The 21,378-nt window shown below is 31.6% G+C and overlaps 4 protein-coding genes across 8 annotated transcripts; 2 read left to right on the forward strand and 2 right to left on the reverse strand.

Moving 5' to 3' along the window:
- Positions 1-300: 300 nt before the first annotated feature.
- Positions 301-1,964, forward strand: LOC142230034 (cytochrome b5). Of its 5 annotated transcripts, XR_012720560.1 has the most exons (5): positions 308-525; positions 592-680; positions 748-816; positions 1,669-1,729; positions 1,795-1,964. XR_012720560.1 is itself a non-coding variant. In XM_075300642.1 (4 exons), exons 1-4 carry the CDS (start codon positions 418-420, stop codon positions 1,505-1,507), a joined length of 333 nt encoding a protein of 110 aa, XP_075156757.1. In that variant the 5' UTR covers positions 301-417; the 3' UTR covers positions 1,508-1,629. The 5 variants fall into 5 exon arrangements, 4 of the variants coding, with proteins under 4 accessions (XP_075156757.1, XP_075156756.1, XP_075156758.1 ...); XM_075300642.1 differs by lacking the exons at positions 1,669-1,729; positions 1,795-1,964 and adding an exon at positions 1,441-1,629 and having other exon boundaries at positions 301-525; XM_075300641.1 differs by lacking the exon at positions 1,669-1,729 and having other exon boundaries at positions 309-525.
- Positions 1,965-2,863: 899 nt separating this feature from the next.
- Positions 2,864-4,780, reverse strand: Pex5 (peroxisomal biogenesis factor 5). Its single transcript, XM_075299171.1, has one exon. The coding sequence runs from the start codon at positions 4,660-4,662 to the stop codon at positions 2,989-2,991; it is 1,674 nt and encodes a 557-aa protein (XP_075155286.1). The 5' UTR covers positions 4,663-4,780; the 3' UTR covers positions 2,864-2,988.
- Positions 4,781-4,840: 60 nt separating this feature from the next.
- Rpp21 (ribonuclease P protein subunit Rpp21) lies at positions 4,841-5,430 on the reverse strand. The gene is made up of 2 exons (XM_075299172.1): positions 5,151-5,430; positions 4,841-5,097 (listed from the first exon to the last, which is right to left on the reverse strand). Exons 1-2 carry the CDS (start codon positions 5,312-5,314, stop codon positions 4,845-4,847), a joined length of 417 nt encoding a protein of 138 aa, XP_075155287.1. The 5' UTR covers positions 5,315-5,430; the 3' UTR covers positions 4,841-4,844.
- A 2,365-nt stretch (positions 5,431-7,795) lies between these two features.
- On the forward strand, positions 7,796-21,194 carry su(w[a]) (suppressor of white-apricot). Its single transcript, XM_075302231.1, has 7 exons — positions 7,796-8,104; positions 12,966-13,138; positions 13,757-13,944; positions 15,577-16,549; positions 16,628-17,041; positions 20,118-20,246; positions 20,323-21,194. The coding sequence occupies exons 1-7, from the start codon at positions 7,908-7,910 to the stop codon at positions 20,997-20,999; spliced, it is 2,751 nt and encodes a 916-aa protein (XP_075158346.1). The 5' UTR covers positions 7,796-7,907; the 3' UTR covers positions 21,000-21,194.
- Positions 21,195-21,378: the final 184 nt, after the last annotated feature.

A 21,378-nucleotide genomic window follows, 5' to 3' on the forward strand; every position in this document is an offset into this window, starting at 1 on the left:
TGTAAAGCGCATAAGAAATACACGTAAATAAGTGTTCGCCTACCGCCCATCGCTATGGTTATATTTACACACTTAATTTAGCGACACGCAGCTAGCCGTCACGGTATTCCGTCGCGGATTTCGGGCTTCCCATAAGAAATACACGTAAATAAGTGTTCGCCTACCGCCTATCGCTATGGTTATATTTACACACTCAAGAATGCCATTTATCATCCCTGACGAGCGAACATTTGCCAAAAACCGAACCGGTGCAAAATACATGAAACATATTTTAATAAATGCTGTCAGAGGAGAACCGGTTCTAAACTAAGAAAAACCGTTCAATAGTGTTGTGAAAAACGTCATATACTTTGTACTTATGAACTCTAGGTATTTTTCAACTGGAAAGAGGAAATTGTTAACAACTAAATAAATAAAATGGTGAACGAAATAACTCTGGAAACAGTAAAACAACACAATAAACCCACCGATTTATGGATAGTAATAGAGAACAAAGTGTACGACGTAACAAAGTTCCGGAGTGAGGTAATTGAGGGTATATTTGCATGTTTTTGAGTCATATATTCTCTCTGTAAATATGAATTCTTACAGCATCCAGGAGGTGAAGAATCTTTAGACGAAGTAGCTGGTAAAGATGGCACCAAGGACTTCCTCGAAGTTGGCCATAGTCAGGAGGCTAGGTAAGTATAGCTGCTATATATTTCTTCTTTTTTTAATTGGAAATTATTTTGTTTTTCTTGCGTTAAGGGAAATAATGAAGAAATATTACATTGGAGATTTGGCTGCTAAAGATTGTAAAGGAAAACTTCCACTCAGGTAATTGTAATATATTTAAAATTTATGTTAATTCTATATTCATTGGGCTATGGCATGAGGTTAGGTTTTCATGTACATATACATATTTCAAATACACTTATATATTGAGTACAACTTGCGATTTAGACTTGCTAGAAAGTATTGTGTATTATTCTCTGCTTTATAACAAAATCGGTATTAAAGCTTTTTTTGTCTTATCTCATTAACATTGAAAGTAATACGATAATAAAATATTTAAATTAGTGTCTTTTTAATTGATATGCGGTTTCTAGTTTTGGTCGGCATTTTCATCATAAACATGTATAATAGTTTAATTTTTTTGTATGGGATAATTTCAATTCTACCAAAATGCTAAGAATTCCTATGTATTTTTAATGAATTTGTAAAATAATAAACAAAATAAGTATCTGAGTTAAACATTAAAATTCGTACATCATCTGTACATAAATCAGACATGACACTTCTAATGCCAGACAAAGAGAAAAAATGTTTCCAAGTTCGATTCTTAAACAAAACACTGTATTTATGTTATAGCAGAACCCATTATTATAAAAAAAGAAACAAAATTTTGTAGAAAGCAATGAAATTTATTATTATTATTTAATTTGTTTAATCATTTACTAGTTGTAGATATTTCTATCCAACGAAAAAGATAAGGTTCTACAGATCTAATAAATGCAATAAAGTGTAATACAACCAACCATTCACATTGTTATCGCATGTAAGTCCTCCTTCATTAAGGTATCATATGCATACACATCTATGTGTTATTCATAGCGCAGCACTATAACGTATTCCTATCACCGCTTTTTAAATGCATTTTTCCTTTGTCCCACCACTTTTCTTTTGTAGATGTCAATGATGCGTCCTTTGTTAGAAAAGCAATGTTGTGTTTTATTTACTTATCTCACTTGTAGGAGTATCCTAACTATAGAGCAAAACCAATTTAATACATAAAAAATTATTTTATATTCCCAGGGAAATCACCTTATGCCTTTTATCCTTTGCCGTCGGTGTTACAGCAATATTTGTTATTAAGAAAGTGTTAGCGAAAAACTAAAACAAAATTGTACTTCACAGCCATTCCGGGTTTGAGAAAAAGCTAATTGTATAATATAATAATAAATAAATAAATGTGTATAAATAAATATGGCATTTGTTTTTTGGAGAAAAGAAAGAAGTTTTATTTCAGTTACATTTGAAAGAGCCCGCTCATTGGAACTGCGAGCTGCATTCAGGAGATGTACACAATGTAAAGCTGGTGTGAAATGCGTTAGGTTTCCAGGACATGTGAAAAGGTAGGCGTATGTCAACACTTCGGGTATTCATCTTGTATACACTTCGGGAATTCATCACGACCACAAGCACCGTCCTGTGTCACTGCTTGGGTTGGTTAAATCGTCGATTGGAATTTAATGATGTCATTGTACTGCGTGGTTGGCAGAATACATGTTGCAGATGGACAATTGTCGACTCGGAATGAGTCACAAAAGTCTTGGCTACTGTGGTCGGTATCTACAATTCATTTATACTGGAATCTTTGGTCAGATTGAATCCAGGGACAAATTAAGAAATCAGGTCAGCTACTCGTAATTTTCAGAATTTTGACAATACCATAACATTCCAAAGCCTCCGGCCCGGTGAGGAAACTTCGGCTGAGACACATTGCAAGGAGATTACGAATGCTGACATATTCCGTTTTCAGCACAACAATTTATGGGAAATCTTCACAAACATACCGAATGTTTATGAAAATTTCACGCTAAAAAATCTAGATAGGGAGATTTTAAAATAAAATCGGTAGATCTGTTTATTTGGAAGCTTTTTCGATAAATCGATGAAAAATCTGATCAAGAAAAGAAAGCGGTATACCGATATCTATGAGCTTTCCTCAAAAAGTCACAACTTTCGCTAATATATTATCCCCCCCAGTGCTCGCTGAGCTTTCTTTGCTACGACAGAATCTATCAATCCTTGAGGTCTAATATTTTGTTTTTTACCTTCGATGTATTTTCTAACACTAATTTTCAAGAGTATACAGAAAATGTAGCAAATTAGATTTCTTTATTTGATTTATATGCAAAACATATCGTATAAACTAAAGATCCATTTTAATGTAGTCAACCCAACCCAACACCCAAATTTCTATATTACAGATAAAATGCCTAAAATTCAATCCTTAAATGCTTCATTCAAGGCATTCAGGTTACGATCACTAACATGAATTTGTAAATCATTTCGTCCCATTAATGAAATCACCATTTTCAATGTACTCCAAATGGATTCGGACATTTGATTGCCATTACCAACAGAAGAACCGGCTGGAAGGTCAGATGCGACATTTCCCTGCATGTTCAATGCCGTTAGAAGGTGTTCGCAGGCTTGTCTGTAAGCTTTTAAATTTAAGCAACAAACTCCCACATTATACCGTACACGAATAAATCCTGGTTCTAACTCCAATGCCCTCTGATAGGCTTCAACAGCTTCAACTGATCGTGAACCATTTGCTAAACTTGCTCCCAAACGATTCCAAATTTTGGCATTTTGTGGATTGACATGAAGTGCAGCTTTGAAACAATCGACCGCCTTATCATATTCGGAACTAAGATTAAATATTATGCCCAAGCCTTCTTGTACTTCAGGATCTACACTCTGAGGATTTGAGCGCACAGCTTCGAGGTACATATCTTGGATTTCTTGTAATTTATTGCCTTTTATTAACGATGATGCCATTTGCGCTGCCGCATCTGCAGGTGTTTCAGGTTGTGGTGGTACTAAGTGTTTGTACTTGGGATTTGCCTTTAACCAATTGGTTAGCATTTTAAGCGCTTGTGACTGCAGACTTTCATTTGTGTAACAAACGGCAAGGGCCATCATAACTTTGCCATTATCTGGTCTTAGATCCAGGGACTTCTTTAAAGCAGCTATGGCCGAGGGATCCATTTCATTTTCAGCCTGTGATATACCTAAATATTCCCATGCTTCGGCATTATCGGGATCCTTTTTGACAGCTACTTCAAAACATAAAACAGCACTTGGTATATCGCCTTTTGCTAGATATTCCTTTCCTTTTTCAAAAGCATTATCCACATCTTGCATAGGATTCTCCTCGGCAAATTTGTATTCCTTATAAGGATCATAACTTTCATCGAATTCAGAAAGCCACGGATGATCAGATTCCTCGGATATTTTAGCCCATTCATCTTGTAAACGTTGCCAAAATTTTTCATTATAGTTTGCAGCAGCTTGCTCGTTGCTCTCATTGCTGAGCTTATAGTCGTTTACCCAATCTTCTCCTTGCAACGCTTGTGGTAGGTCTTGAACATTTTCCATAGCTTGAGCTTCTTCAAAGAATTTATCTGTCAAGCCGGATTGCGCCTGTTGATGTTCAATCATGGGCATTGGTTGGTGGTACATTGGCATGTACGGAGCAACAGGTCTATACGATGAAGACGTGCCCGGTTCTTCGAAGAAATCTCGAACGTGAGACATTTGTTGTTGTTGTGGTGCATGGGGATTAAACATTTGGGTGCCAAATTCTTTAGACCATTGATTTGAAACTTCGTCGATGACCCGAGGGGCTGAATGTAATTGTAGCTGGGAAGCTTGTCCTTCGATTTCTCTCATTTCCTGCAATAAAGTTTCCATTTGAAATGATTGAGGTGGTCCTGCCACTTGGCCAAGAAACTCATTGACCATTTGTTCATCTTGTCGCATACTACGCTCAAAAGCTAATTGGGAACCCAAGTCATCTTTGTGTGCAGCATCTCGGGTAAATTGGCCACCCAACTGCATGAGGGGATTGGCACCCCCACATTCACCTTCAACGAGTTGTCTAAGCGACATTTTAACAGCACTTTTGAATACTACAATAAGGAATGGTAAGAGATTTCCAAAAAACTAAATTATCTTATCTTGTAAACATTCGGGAAAAGTCTAATGTCCACAATGAACAGAGCTATGTTCAATACATTTAATTTGGTCAGCTGTTTCTGACATTTATTGTCAACAAATAGAAACAAAGTTGTTTACGTTTCCGCAGATAGAACTTCTGCAACAGAATCTTTATTTTCCAACCAAAATTCATAATTTGAATTAATTATGAACTTTTTATTATTTCCACAAAATGTACACTGGCTCATCAATTCAGACCTTTCATCTATATTGGATGTGGGGAGGGCTTTTGAGTTTTTTCTGGTTTTAGCAGTTATTTCACAAGTTATACCAGGTTTCTGAGCAATGGAACAACGTTTGCACAAGACACGCTTAGCATTTGGCTCCCTGAAATTACATAGACATTGGTTAAATATCCTCAACTAAGTATAAAAACTTACATTCTTAATACTGCTTTCTTGCCAACATTTTTGCAAAGTTCACCATAATATGATGCCAGTGTGTTATTCTTTCCAGCCATTAGAATAGAGGCTTGGTATAAAAAATTCATCCGATTGAAACATTCTTTGCCTTGGAACTTTATTTTATTTTTTGTTTGAGACATCCTTGTTTCGGAAGATGGAAAAAATGGTTTGTTTTCCAAACATGTGCTTTGTTCAATATGTTTACTGCTATCAGCGTTTTGGTCAAAAACAATTGTTTTTGGTTTTGGTCAAAAACCAATTGTTTTTGGTTTTGGTAAATATTTGTTTTTTGTGTACGCATTGCCAACTCATGTTTTTGTTACACTACAAAGTCGAGTCAAATAGACGTCGTTTAAAACGCGTTCACACCAAGCTTGTTATGAGCTTTACAGATTAACAGTTATTCCGGACGACAGTGCTCGTGTCGAACATATTCCATATATTGTGCACATTATGCGCTCTACAGATTAACAGTTATTCCGGACGACAGTGCTCGTGTCGAACATATTCCATATATTGTGCACATTATGCGCTCTACAGATTATCAGTTATTCCGGACGACAGTGCTCGTGTCGAACATATCCCATATATTGTGCACATTATAAGTTAAGTCCGAAGGCATAATCGATACTGCTGCATGTTTATGGGATCGATAACACATTTACCGATTATTTAGTCATCGCCGACAAGTCTTATCGATCCGACACACTTTAGCCGCTAAAAAGTCATTTTCTCACGATTACTTTTCTTTAATAATCCATTTTAAGGAATACAAACTCTGTGAAAATTTGCTTTGGGCTTTTCCCCATCAAGGTATCATAAAATTTGCAACAAATATGTATAATTTCATGCATTTTTCTTACTGATTTAGTTTTCACTTTAGCGATTTTAGCGGCTAAACTCGAACTTAATACTCACCTTAAAGGCCGGTACTATGTTCATTCTTGCGAAAAAATTTTATGGAAACCATTATTTCGCACATAGAAAGCGGCGTTTTTTTTAGGTAGCTTGGAGCGCTATTTTACAGGGAGCGATATTGGATTAAGTTGGTGGTTGTTGCTTGTTTTTAAAAAATAACATTTTATTTTTCCTTGGGCAACTGCCCTGCCAGCATTTCAAAGTTCCATTTCATCTTCATCGCTACCACAGACTCGTAAATGTCACTACAACCATCCTACTGTGATGGGGGGCAGCATATCATAAAGTACAAAATGTACTTCATACATGTATTTTGCCATCACTACTTTTACAAAAACCATTTTATTTTTTGTGAAACGCCAAGCGCAACCAGCTTGTTATATTTTATTTAAATAAAAACGAAAATAAAGTTCTGAAAACATAGATTTTACGCTTAAAATTGTGAAAGGTATATTGGTGAACAATTTTTGATTTTCCAAATGGAATAAAGTGATTGTTTTTCAAATATTTTACAGACACGCTGCCTCCATCGAATAAAAACACTAGCTGATAGACGCTGCAACATGTAACTCACTACTTGTAACTCTACATCATCATTAATGCAAAAAATTATGTTAAATGTGATGTGATAGTGGTATAAATGTTATATATTTAAGAATTTGTAAATGATTAATCAAATTAATAAATATCTAAACAAACGTGTTTTACTCGACCACAATGATTCTTTTACCACTATCTTAAAATGTGCTTTTTCTGATTGTTTGGAGGGTCTCTTATTGGCGTCGTTCTAAATTGATCTATAAAGGCACCTAATAATTGCACTCATGCGAAACCTTTTTGTAGTAACTTGGCGTGGTACAACTTCTCAATAGTGACGGCGCTTTTCCGACGAGTTTTTGATATCGTATATGATTGTTTTCGACGTACTGGGGATTCTCAGAAGCGCCTCCAAATTCAAAAAATGTTGGCAGGGTGATCTGCTATTCCTTTGATCCTTTGTATAGTTTCGGAACAAAAATATGGTCCGTGTTTGATTTATAAACCCGCACAAATAGTTTTTAATAAATAAATTATTTCTTAATTCACATTGCAAATGGCGCCGTGCTATAAACGTCAGTTTTTCAACACGAAAAAACAAAGTATCACAAATGGAAAAAATTTCGCATTTTTTGGTTTTGTATGGAGTTTCAACGCGAAAACCGAACAGAGTACCGGCCTTAACACACAAATTCCGTCTGGAATAACTGATAATCTGCAAAGCGCATTAAGTGATTTGAAATGTTTTTACCTGAATGGTTATAAATAAATTCGTTGCTGCAAAAACCAAAATTAGTTTGTAGTATCGTGAGTATTGTCCCAATAATAGGGTTTTTTGGTGCGTAATAATATGCAACAAATTTTGATATTTTATGAGAATCAGGCAAATGGCCACATACTCTTTTATGAAATGCAGCATAACAAAGTGGCCGCCTTCAATAATCTCACGAATTAGGTCTTTCAGCACGCGGCGGGCGTTTATTTCCTTAAAAAAGTCGCAAGGTGTTAAATCCCAGGATTCGAGTCCAATTGTGTGTGAAGAGCAAAGAAAAGATCGATCAGACGTATAGTGGGAACGTATTATGAGTGTAAATGTGAACGGCAGTTGGCAACACCTCGTAATTGGCAACAATACAAGAATAAATGTCAACAGACAACAAATGTCAAGGAGTAGGAGTAGAGTGCTATGAAAAGGCAGCGAATAAAAAGGAAAAAAGAATACCACTAGAATAAATTTATATTGTGAGCTTGAACGAAACCATAATCTATAACAAAAAAATGTCGCTACCACGAAATGATACTCCCGGAATTTTACGAAAAACCACAACTATATCGGATGCTCCAGAACGTCACTTGGATCTTCTCGTTTTTGGCTATCAAGCAAAACTATATCGCGATGATGTGAAGGCCAGGGAAATTGACCAAGGGAAACACTTAATCCCATGGATGGGAGAAAATAATTTGAAAATTGACAGGTTAATATTTGTTGTTTACTTCCATTTTTTCCATATATATGTATATGTGCATATAAGTTTCTATTTTTTTATGAATATATTTTTTTTGTTGTTCTTAAATGATCATTGGCCACACGTTGCAAAAAAATCTATTTTCCGCCAAATATATTTAGGTTTCCACTAAGTATGTGGAATCAAAAAAGTAATTATGATAAATTTAATAGATAGTGAATATATAATGATTTCATGCAGAGATCGTAAATATTTTTCAAGCTGAAATGGTAAGAGGTGAAATTATGCCCCATCGAAGGGATGAACAGCATCATTTTGCCTAGATAAAACGATGGTTAATGCGACACGCTTGGATTTCCATTGTTGTCGGGTGGTAGCTTAATGACTAAGAAATTTTACCAGAAATGCAACATAAACTTTTTTCTATTGCGGAGAAGCTGTATTGTATCACATATTTGCAGGTTTCATATATTATCTTTTACGTTTAAAGTTCTACAATACACAGTAGGCAAAGGCAAACTGAGTGGCTTTTAGTTCTGCAACGGGCTAACGAGGAAACGAGGAACATTACTGAAATCGTCGATTACATAGCCAATGGGATATTCTCTTTACCGAGCTGCAGACAACTAAACTTTACAACAGTAATGGTCCCACCATATCGTTCTGCTACTCTGACTTTAAGAAAACGGCAGTATTTCATATACGACTCAGTACTGAGGTCTGATTCGATCAAGTCTTTGCCTTGCGTCCGGCTGCCTGTCTGTTGTAGGTTGATCGCAATTGCTATTCTTCCTATTTTCCTGAAATCTTGAATAGAATAACTTTGTGCTTCTTAGAGAATATCTCCATACTGAATTTCGTGTCTGTATCGCCTAAAATTTATAAATAGTAGAATGTTTGTTTTTTGTTTATAATATCCTTATAGTGCGTATAAGATTCTTAAAAAAATATAGTTTTAAAATTAAGACAGAATATATGTTTTCTTATGATATCGCATCATCGCCTAATGGATGTACCATTTCGGCCCAGAGTTACATATATATCTCCCATAAACCATCTCAAATATATACGACCTTTATAGCATTCCGATTTATCTTGAGCAAGATCTCCAATCCTTCTATGGAAAAAATATGTTCACAAATATGTGAATGAGGTACAACTATTCTTAGGTAAATTATTATTCGCGTGTATGCAGATAGATTTACATCGGATCATAATAAAATATACGACAGTGCCTCAAAAGGATGAGAATGGTGCCAAAATTCAATCTACATCCATGCCCTATCTTCAATCAACAAGAACATTTCATCAGTCAACATAAATCTTGAGATGATCACGTTAGCTCCTCCTATCAACAAACACCTGATTAAAAATGAAAAAAAAGAAAAGAAATCTTCATTCCACATGATTAAAGGAGTTGTCACGATAGCTCTTCCCGTAATATCAACATAAACACAAATTAAAAATCTTGGGGGAAATTTTTGTATAAAAATTCTGCTAATGCAGTTCGAAATTTACAAATAATAAATATCGCATTATAGAGCATATTCTGTCTTGGTCATTTACACTAGCGATTTGCGGATATTAGAGCAATTTTTAGAATATTTCGACCTGCGGACACGTTTGCCACAGTTGGTAGAATTCTACCAAAAATGATATATTTTTTATTGTTTGGTAGAATTCTTGATGTTTTAGTAGATTTTGCATTTTCTATATATTAAGCCGATAGCTTTAGTTGCCAGTTCTTAAATCTTTTTTTATTGTAATTTTAATTATAATATATGTCCATATAAATAAAAATAAAATTTCTTTAGAAATAAAATTTTAACAAAATTTTCTATAGAAATAAAATTTTGACAAAATATTCTATAGAAATCAAATGTTGACAAAATTTCCTACAGAATTAAAAATTTGACAAAATTTTCTATAGAATTAAAATGTTGACAAGATTTTCTATAGAAATAAAATTTTCTATAGCAATAAAATTTTGACAAAATTTTCTATAGAAATAAAATTTTGCAAACATTTTCTATAGAAATAAAATTTTGCAAATATTTTCTAAAGAAATACAATTTTATCAACATTTTTTATAGAAATAAAATGTTGACAAAATTTTCTATAGAAATAAAATTTTGCCAAAATTTTCTATAGAAATAAAAATTTCACAAAATTTTCTATAGAAATAAAATTTTGCAAAAATTTGACATTTCTATAGAAATAAAATTTTAACAAAATTTTCTATAGAAATAAAGTTTTGACAAAATTTTCTATAGAAATAAAATTTTGACAAATTTTTTTATAGAAATAAAATTAATGAACTGCCTGAATTTATTCTGATAATTGGTTGATAGTTTTGCTGCAAGTAGAGGATGCTGATGAGGAATGCGGTAATTCCGAAACGTGCGTCCATCCAACCATCTTGCAGTCTATAGGGCTTTGCCAAAATAAATTTGACATTATTAACAACATTAACATTATTTTCCTTTGTTGGTTAAGCTACACTTGTAGTTTAGTCAATGCATGGTTTTAAGCTGAAATAAAAAAAAAACAACAACAACAACAATGATTAAGGAACAAAACCAACAATAACAAAACAAAACGAATGGAGATAAAATTTTGACAAAAATTTTCTATAGAAATTAAATTTTGATAAAATTTTTAACAGAAATAAAATTTGGACAACATTTTCTATAGAAATCAAATTTTGACAAAATTTTCTATAGAAATATAATTTTCTATAGAAAACAAAATTGACAAAATTTTCTATAGAAATAAAATTTTGACAAAATTTTCTATAGAAATAAAATTTTGACAACATTTTCTATAGAAATAAAATTTTGACAAAATTTTCTATAGAAATAAAATTTTGACAAAATTTTCTACAGAAATAAAATTTTGACAAAATTTTCTATAGAAATAAAATTTTGACAAAATTTTCTATAGAAATAAAATTTTGCAAAAATTTTCTATAGAAATAAAATTTTGACAAAATTTTCTATAGAAATAAAATTTTGCAAAAATTTTCTATAGAAATAAAATTTTGCAAAAAGAGATCCTTTTGTTTGGAAGTTTTTTTGGGATTTGGTCTGCAGCCGTGCCTGCAGATCCCGTGGTCAAGATGTGAAGATCATTCGAAAGAAAAGAAGTCACTAATTTTTAAATTTTTGACTGACAATTCAATCAATCAACTTTTAATTTTTTATTTTTTTCTTAGCATATTTTGTATAAGTTTGGCTCCTACTCGAAAGCGAAATATTAACCGAGCAAAAATTTCCCAAAATGGGAATGTAGTAGGGAATTAATTAAATATCGCACTACTTCTAATTATCCAATTGATACTTACTAAAGAGATGAGTCTTCCTGAACAATTTTTTTTATATTTCCGAAGGAAGTAGTTCTATTAATCACAATACACAATTTAATACACAATGGAAGCCGAACCACTCGACTTTTTTTCTATCAAAATAAAATTGCACATTAAATTCTGATGTAGACGTTACTCCAAGGAAAGAATATTGCATAAAACTAGCAAGATGTTTTAGTAGCAGTTATATTCAGATAAGCTTCTAAAAGAATTAGAATTTTTTGTGGGAAGGGACTTGTCTTTCGAAATAGAAGAAAAAGAAACTTTCTTATAGGATTAGACAATAGATGTACTTATTTGCATTGGTTTATGTTTTGTTTGTATATTTTGCACTTCGCTGATGGTCCCTTGAAATATTCAATTTCAAGATTTACGGGGGAGATGTTCGATTGGCGTAACTGCGAAATCTTGGTTTGAAGCTTCTAAGTATACATATTGATTCAACGGAAAAGTAAACATGCATCATTATTCGGACCCTATTCATGGTGATTTAAGCCGATATTCGTTTTGCACAAAAATGAACTTATTACTAAGCGTTAGCCGAAAGTCGTTAGGAAAATCAAAATTCACTAGACATAGTCGACGATTTTTTTTCTAATATTTTTTTTTTGAATTTCAAAAAGGAACATATTCTTTTAGCCCCTAATTCTGAGAGTTACATTTTAAAGGGAATTTTTTAAAAAGCAATTGGTTTGTGTCATAGTTAATTCTGTCGTCACTTTTTCTCAATACCCGATTAAATTCTAAAGAACTTTTTGTTAGCATCAATCATGACATTATTTGATCCAATTAATATGTAATTGAAAGTGTTTAAATCACCTAGGTCAATTAAAAATTAAAAGGTCCCAATAATAATTCTTGATGTTTCTTTTTGTTTCGATTAAAAACGTAATTAAAACAATTACTTTTTTTAATAAAACAATTATTGGGAAACTTTTGTTTGGGTAGATTGTGAAAACGACTTTAAAACATTTACTCCATTTTGTAGATCCAAAGAACATTTGTTTAAATTAATATCACCCAGGTATATGATAGTGAAAAATCAAACTTCTTAAAGCTTGTTCGAATGCTTTTGTTCAATATTGGCGTATAAAAGTAGGATATATGAATCACTGCATCATAAAATCTAGCTGAAACCTGGAAAATCAACTTAAATCAGCCGGTCGTTGTTTTTGACTATTTAGATGTGTAGAATATATTCTTTAACATTTCACTCTGGATATAAATGTACGAATTAAACCCAAAAAGCAAACGAAGGAAATGGTATGTATCGAACATATAAGAAAACCCTATAAAGGAAATTCTCTCTTCCGTTTCCAGTTATTTATTTTTATTTTTTGTTTATTCTTTTTTCGAATCTATTTATCGTGTTTTTAATTTTATGTTATTGTTGGCTATTACTTCTTTTTTCATACTCGATTTGACAACGAAACCTATTTGTTAAAAAATAAAAAATGATTCAAAAACGCTCCCCATCGACCATACTTGACCATAAATAAAATGCAGATACGATGTACGAGGAGCATTATATGATTTAACACCCTATGAACCTCCACCAGGTGGTTATGAGAATCGGTTAGATTGTTTGACTGCCGATGAGCAAAGGGCTGAACAATTATGCGAAGAGGAGCGTTACTTATTTTTATACAAAAATGAGGAAGACGTTACAACGAAACAAGGTAAGTTGGTAACAAATACGAGCTACTACCTTTAATTGTATAACAGTCAAGAGTTTTTAGGAAAGTTTTGTATAAGCCCATGTGGCGAAACCATAAAGAAACCAAATAATTTTTAAGTTTACAATTTTGACAAAAACAAACCAAAATCAATAGTAAAACTTTTAGAAATTTATTGAAAAAAAAAACCAAAGAGCCCACACGTAAGTAGTTTCCACAGATGCTGGTCTATGTAATTGCAATCCAAGCGGGAGAGCTCTTTTAAAGCCATTGCCTTAGTTATAGGAACGAAAGACGTTTGTTTATTTTTTGCCCAGGTAAATATAATGCCCGATATTTAAATGACTAATGTATACTTTCAGATTCTCAGCTAACAAGGAACCAAAAGCCAATCATCATTAAATTTTCAAAGAATTGATTTTTTTTAGTTTTAAATTTGTACCTCCTACAATTGATTAAACAAATTCTCAAACTACTCAACAACTTCGGTTGTTGTTGTTGTTGTTGTTATTACGTAAATGCTGTCTAAAGCACGCAATGTCTCATGCCGGTCTTTTGTATTTCTTCTAATGCTTTTTTGGGTTTATTTTGGGCTTACCCCATCGGCATTGATGTAAACAGAGGAAGAATTAAAGCGTCTGAAACAGGAAACAAATGGCGGTGGTTATAGCCAGGTTGGTTTTTCCTATGATCAGAGCCAACCAATTGGACCAATTCGAGAGGAAGATACACAGTCTCCGACATGCGAAGAACCTGAACAACTCTTTCAACTGCCACACAATTTTGAAGTTCCATTGACTATGGAATTGGTGAGTAATTTAATGGAGTTTTTTTTTTCAAAGAAAAAATTTTTAATATTGAGGCGGCAGATGGTAGCATTCTACCAAAAATGCTAGATTTTTTACTTTTGGTAGATTTGTGGAATTTTTAATATTTTGGTAGATTTTGCAAAATTTTCCTCTCTAACTAAGGTGTATTTCACAAATTTTCTATAGAAAAAGAGACTTTCTATAGATATAAAATTTTGAAAAAAAAAAATTCTATAGAAATAACATTTTGACAGAATTTTCTATAGAAATAAAATTTTGAGAAAATTTTCTATAGAAATAAAATTTTGAGAAAATTTTCGATAGAAAATAACATTTTGACAAATTTTTTTCAAATTTTTTTTCTATAGAAAATTTTGTAAAAATTTTCTTTCTATAGAAAATGTTGTCAAAGTTTTCTTGCTATAGAAAATTTAGTCAAAATTTTAATTTCTATCGAAAATTTTGTCAAAATTTTATTTCTGTAGAAAATTTTATTTCTATAGAAACAAATTTTGTCAAAATTTTATATCTATAGAAATAGAAAATTTTATTTTGTCAAAATTTTATATCTATAGAAATAGAAAATAGAAAATTTTATTTTGTCAAAATTTTATTTCTATAGAAAATTTTGTCAAAATTTTATTTCTATAGAAACAAATTTTGTCAAAATTTTATATCTCTAGAAATAGAAAATTTTATTTTGTAAAAATTTTATTTCTATAGAAAATTTTGTCAAAATTTTATTTCTATAGAAAATTTTGTCAAAATTTTATTACTATAGAAAATTTTGTCAAAATTTTAGTTCTATAGAAAATTTTGTCAAAATTTTATTTCTATAGAAAATTTTTGTCAAAATTTTATGTCTCTAGAAAGAGAAAATTTTATTTCTATAGAAACAAATTTTGTTAACATTTTATATCTATAGAAAATTTTGTCAAAATTTTATTTCAATAGAAAATTTTCTCTATAGAAAATTTTGTCGAAGTTTTTCTCTATAGAAAATTTTGTCAAAATTTTATTTCTATAGAAAATTTTGTAAAAATTTTCTTTCTATAGAAAATGTTGTCAAAATTTTATTTCTATAGAAAATATTGTCAAAATTTTATTTCTATAGAAAATTTTGTCAAAATTTTATTTCTATAGAAAATTTTGTCAAAATTTTATTTCTATAGAAAATTTTGTCAAAATTTTATTTCTATAGAAAATTTTGTTAAAATTTTATTTTTATAGAAAATTTTGTCAACATTTTATTTCTATAGAAAATTTTGTCAAAATTTTATTTCTATAGAAAATTTTGTCAAAATTTTATTTCTATAGAAAATTTTGTCAAAATTTTATTTCTATAGAAAATTTTGTAAAAATTTTCTTTCTATAGAAAATGTTGTCAAATTTTTCTTTCTATAGAAAAATTTTTCAATATTTTCTGACCAAAAAATAATTATGCAAACTCATAATTATTTTTGGTCACCTTCCAAAGCCCATTAATAAATTTTTATCAGCAGCCAAAGCTTTGTATATTATGAAACGTCGATTGAAGGCTGCCAATGCCCAACCCTAATTTTATTTAGGTTAATATCCTTTTATTTAGTATTGTAAAATACATCTGTATATTGTTCTCTTCATCATTTCCAGCCTGAAACAATGAAACAACATGCCATTATAGAGAAAACTGCACGATTTATTGCATCGCAGGGAGTCCAAATGGAAATACTCCTAAAAGCCAAACAATCAAACAATGTCCAATTTGAATTTCTATCACAAAGTTCTGTATTGTATCCATACTATAAGCATGTAGTTAATGCCATAAAAAATGGCACCTATCCCGAGGTAATCGATACCAAAGATTCCGAAAAAGATGACAATAGTGCAAATGCAACTACAAACGATGATAAAAGCCAAAAACCTGTGGTCCTAGTGCCTATGGTAAAATACAAACCCTCAGCCGATTGTGCGTATACACAACTCATAAGTAAAATCAAGGGTGTACCTTTGTCGGAATTACATGATGAATCGTCACGACATAGTACAGGGACGACAGAACAACCAGAAAGTTCCAGTGCATCTCCTTCTATAACGCCTGTTCTCTTACAATATAATGGAGCAACATTTGTAACCGAACAAGGGGATACCGATACAGATTCGAATGGCCGCAAAAAAGATGCTAATAATGACAAAACTCCAGATCTGGATGAGTCGGGACCAAAGGTGGAGATTTTAAAGAATTCCAGTGCCTTAGCTTTAGCACAAAATTATTCTTCGGATTCGGAGAGTGAAAATGAGGAAGAAGCGAAAAGCACATTTGAAAAAGAAAAGACTCCACCCAATTTAGACTTCCCCCTACCAACGGATAATCTTAAAAATATTATTGACAAGACAGCGGTCTATGTCATTAAGAATGGTAGACAATTTGAAGAAACGCTGCGTAGTAAATCTGCTGAACGTTTTACTTTTCTATTGCCCGATAATGAATTTTATCCATATTATATGTACAAAATCACTGGAGATCATAATGCTGCTTCCAAAGAAAGAAAACAACGCAAAGCCAAAGAAGTGGCTGAGGCTTTGTTAAGTAAAAAGGGACTAACGAGAGATAAAACGACAAATAGTAAGTTACAAATTACAAACAAAAAGAAAAACATGGAAAACACATATTTTCAAATATCCTTTTTCCATTTTTTCATAGATACCGTTTCATTTTCCATAAAAAAGGATGAAAGTCCAACCACTACTTTACAACAAACAGTTTTACCTCAAGACACTAGCGATGACGAAGATAAAAGCGCTGCCTCTGCTGCTACAAATAACACCGCAAATCAACAGGCCAATCGTCATGTTCCGATTCATGTGCAAAAGGCCATTGAATTGGTGGAATCCCAACTAATGGCTAGAAATGCTCAAATTGCAGCAGCTGCTCTGGCTTTAAGACAAACCAATATAATACCCATTAAAAATGTTCTTCCAAATCTACCAGTAACTCAACCCCATCCAACAAAAGCAACTGGAGTTCCTGGTCAAGTAACCATATCAGGCAAAGAGGCAGAACGTAATGCCATATTTGAGCAACAACAGCAACAAAGGCATAAGGAATTAAAGAAAGGTATTTCAAAATTTTTTATTTTAATGACCATATTCGAGAAAAAGTGCCGCGAAGAAGGATTTCCCAGCATGGTTGCCACAATTGGTAGAATTCTACCAAAAAATGTAGATTTAGGTTGGTAGCATACTTGATGTTTTGGTAGATTTTTCAAACTATTCATCTTCACCTAAGATACACTTTTTCTATTGGACAAAATTTTCTATAGAAATAAAATTTTGACAAAATTGTTTATTGGAATAAATTTTTGAGAAAATTTTCTATAGAAATAAAATTTTGACAAAATTCTCTATAAGAATAAAATTTTGACAAAATTTTCTATTTTTCATTTTGAATTTCATTTTGAATTTATTGAATTTTCAAGTTTCACATACAACAAGATATTAATAATCTTATAATTACAGTATGTGAGTCAAGTTGAATGCTAGTTAACAAGGTGATAATAAACAAGGAATAAAAAATAAAAAATAATTATAAAAATAATAATAACAGACAAAATAAATATTTAATTAAAATAAAACAATTGATACAAAAATTTATGGGCAAAAACCGAAAAAGTAAATAAATGAAAGTAAAAACAAAAAAAAAAATAATATTTATATAATAAAAACAAGAATTAAAAATTAAAAATAAAAATTAAATAAGAATAAATTTAAAACAACAAAGTTAAATTTAAAAACTCAAAAAAGACAATAAAAAGCTACGATAAGTTTGAAAAATAGTTAAAAATTGATTTTTTAAAGGTGTTAGCGTCGCCAATGAATTGGATTGATGGAGGTAATGAGTTCCAAAGAAAGAGATTTGTTTGTTTTGAATTTATTTCGCCATAAGCCGGCTATCACTGTAAAACCTTTTTTCGGAGGGTTCAAGTGTGGTTTATTGTTGGGTTTAATGAACTGCCTGAATTTATTCTGATAATTGGTTGATAGTTTTGCTGCAAGTAGAGGATGCTGATGAGGAATGTGGTAATTCCGAAACGTGCGTCCATCCAACCATCTTGCAGTCTATAGGGCTTTGCCCAAATAAATTTGACAAACATTCTTTTCCTCTGTTGGTTAAGCTACACTTGTAGTTTAGTCAATGTATGGTTTTAAGCTGCAATAAAAAACAACAACAAAGAAATAAAATTTTGACAAAATTTTCTATAGGAATAAAATTTTGACAAAATTCTCTATATGAATAAAATTGTGACAAAATTGTCTTAGAAATAAAATGTTGACAAAATTTTCTATAGGAATACAATTTTGACAAAATTTTCTATAGAAATAAAATTTTGACAAAATTTTCTATAAAAGTAACATTTTGACAAAATTTTCTATAGAAATAAAATTTTGAAAAAATTTTCTATAGAAATAAAATTTTGACAAATTTTTCTCTAGGAATAAAGTTTTGGCAAAATTTTCTATAGGAATGAAATTTTGACAAAATTTTTTATAGAAATAAAACTTTGACAAAATTTTTTATAGAAATAAAATTTTGGCAAAATATTCTCTAGGAATAAAATGTTGACAAAATTTTCTATAGAAATAAAATTTTGACAAAACCTTCTTTAGAAATAAAATTTTGAAAGACAAATATCTATTAAAAATAAATTTTGACAATTTATTTTGTAGAAAAAAAAAATTGAAAAAAATATCTATAAATATAAATTTTAACAAAATTTTCTATAGAAATAAAATTTTGACAATTTTTTTATAGAAATAAAATTATGATAAAATTTTCGATAAAAATAAAATTTTTTTATAGAAATAAAATTGTGACAAAATTTTCTTAGAAATAAAATTTTGACAAAACTGTATAGAAATAAAATTTTGATAAAATTTTCTATAGAAATAAAATTTTGACAAAATTTTCTATAGAATTAAAATTTTGACAAAATTTTCTATAGGAATAAAATTTTGACAAAAATTTCTATAGGAATAAAATTTTGACAAAATTTTCTATAGGAATAAAATTTTAACATAATTATCTATAGAAATAAAATTTTGGATGTGAGATATGGACGTCGATCTTACAGATACGAACTATAGCTGCTTTCAGTACAGAGAACCGCAGATCTGAAAATTATGTCAGCATACGACATAGTATCAGGGGAAGCGGCTTAGTAAAATCAGGAATGATCCCAATAGACCTCCACGCGATTGAGCGGTCAAAAGGTTTTCGAGGCCAAACACCAAGGCGCTACAAGATACCAGAGATAAATAGCATGGACGAGACAAAGGGAAGGTAGACACACCGACTTATAACTGACATACAATTATGGCCAGAGGGAAGATACGAAAGTGACGTTTTATATGACTCAGTTACTCTTTGGCCACGGCTACTTTTGAAAATATTTGTAACGTATGAGGAATTGCTGTTCAGAAAACTGCAATTACGAAGAAAAAGAGATCACGGATGATGTCTTGGGCAGAATGGCGGAGAGTGCTTGAGAATGAAATTGGGCATATGTTTCCACAAGATTGTGGTAAAAAGGGAGGGAGGACCTGGGAGGCTATAAGGCGTTTTCTAGAACATACTCATACTCCAAGAGAAGAGGAATGAGTTTTTGGCCAGTATCATCGAGTGTGATAGAGTCCGGTACACGGGTGGACCCACTGTCAAGGGCATAAAGAAAATATAAAAACACCAAACAGTTTTTCAGCGGTGGATTATCCCAAATCATTAATGCTGGTGACATTTTTGGGAGTTTCAGAGTTTCTCAAGATGGTTTCACCGCAATGTGGAACGTCGCTCGGAGTCTGCTATAAAAAGGAGATTCTTGTCATTCAGCTAAACATAATATCGGGCAGCAATCTGGGATAAGAGAGAAGTTCACAACTGTGGTATCACAATGGATTGAATAGTCTAAGTGAGCCTAAGTACCAAAATTTATATTTGTATTCTAGGGTGTACTTTAGATATTCCATATACGATGTTTGTGTGTCACGTTTATATAGAGAGATTTGATTTAGCTTTTAAAAAGAGATTTTTTGACTGTTTCGGATGGGAAAATAATTCAAACGATTCCTGTTAATTTCGAATATGGTTCTAAATAAGTATTTCGTTGCGTTACTTCTAAACATATTTCCCTATTTAGCTGAAGAAAAGGTCAAGGATAAATTGGCTCAAATTGCCAGAGAGAAATTAGGAGGCCTAGTGTCTAAGGAGAAACAACTGCAATTGGAGCGTAAACGTAAAGCTATGGCATTTCTCAATCAAATAAAAGGTAAGTGATGAGTGAGTCTTGTTTACTTAGTAGACAGGGTTTAATTATAATTAATTGTTTTTTTTTTGTATTTCAGCTGTGTCATCTGGTGAAAATTGTCCTGCAAATGATGTATTAAGCGACAAGGTTAGCGATAGCAAAGATCCCATTGTAAGTGATGATTCCGATGATTCGGTAAGATCTATACCAATCACTTCGTATGGACCTGATGAGAATAGTGAAGATGAAAATCCAGAGGAAACTTCGAAAGCTCATAAAATTCCTTCACCCATTGAACAGTCGAAAATCGCAAGAACGAAACTTACAAAACCCATTGAACCAGATCATGTCTCATTAATACCCGAATTAAATAGCATTAGAAAAAGGAAATCAAGATCGAGAAGTAGAGACTATGGGGTGACTACATCGAATAAACGCCAATATAGAAAACAAGAGTCTCACTCGTCCTCCTGCTCATCGGATAATAACATCGAAGAAGATGAAGAAGACGAAGAAGAAGAAAGGGAAAAATATCGCTCAAAATCACGCTCCAAATCCAAGTCACATAAATCGAAAAAATCCAAATCAAAGAAATCCAAATCGAAAAAGAAGTCGAAAAAACGTACAAAGTCCAAATCAAGATCCCGCTCTCGCAGTAATTATCGATCAACGAAGAGTCGTAGGCATTCCGTTTCATCTGATGATAGTACATCAGATGGTCACCATCATCATCACCATTACAAAGAGAAAAGGCATAGGTACGAGTGCAGTTAAAAAGAACATAAAATCAAAAATATTTTTTTTTACAAACGCACATATAAAATAATTATATACTTATAGTGTGGTTGTATATAGATATCTATGTTATACAAAAAAATGATTTATAATAGTTGTTCAAATTGTTTTAGGCAATTGAATTAAGTGTTGGCAATAAAGATATAGACATTTTAATTTGTTTATATATACAAATATGTGTTACAATTTCTTTTCCATTAAGATCAAAGGGCCAAAGGTATAGGGTATACGGAAAATATCCTTAGGCATAATACCATCAAATCCAAAATTGTTTTTAATTATTAATATAATATTTAGGACAAATGTAATGCTTAGACTCCATTGATACTACCCGATATCCATACTACATTACCAAAAA

Source organism: Haematobia irritans, chromosome 3, assembly GCF_050003625.1.
Source record: "Haematobia irritans isolate KBUSLIRL chromosome 3, ASM5000362v1, whole genome shotgun sequence".
In the NCBI taxonomy this organism is placed as follows: Eukaryota; Metazoa; Arthropoda; class Insecta; order Diptera; family Muscidae; genus Haematobia; species Haematobia irritans.

What these genes read in the sequence shown, in the direction of transcription:
- LOC142230034 (XM_075300641.1), top strand. Translation starts at nt 418, where the DNA reads ATGGTGAACGAAATAACTCTGGAAACAGTAAAACAACACAATAAACCC. An exon ending in GGCCATAGTCAGGAGGCTAG is followed by an intron (nt 681 to 747) that starts GTAAGTATAGCT and finishes TCTTGCGTTAAG; the next exon opens with GGAAATAATGAAGAAATATT. An exon ending in AAAGGAAAACTTCCACTCAG is followed by an intron (nt 817 to 1,794) that starts GTAATTGTAATA and finishes TTATATTCCCAG; the next exon opens with GGAAATCACCTTATGCCTTT.
- Pex5 (XM_075299171.1), bottom strand. Translation starts at nt 4,662, where the DNA reads ATGTCGCTTAGACAACTCGTTGAAGGTGAATGTGGGGGTGCCAATCCC.
- Rpp21 (XM_075299172.1), bottom strand. Translation starts at nt 5,314, where the DNA reads ATGTCTCAAACAAAAAATAAAATAAAGTTCCAAGGCAAAGAATGTTTC. An exon ending in AAGAAAGCAGTATTAAGAAT is followed by an intron (nt 5,098 to 5,150) that starts GTAAGTTTTTAT and finishes ATGTAATTTCAG; the next exon opens with GGAGCCAAATGCTAAGCGTG.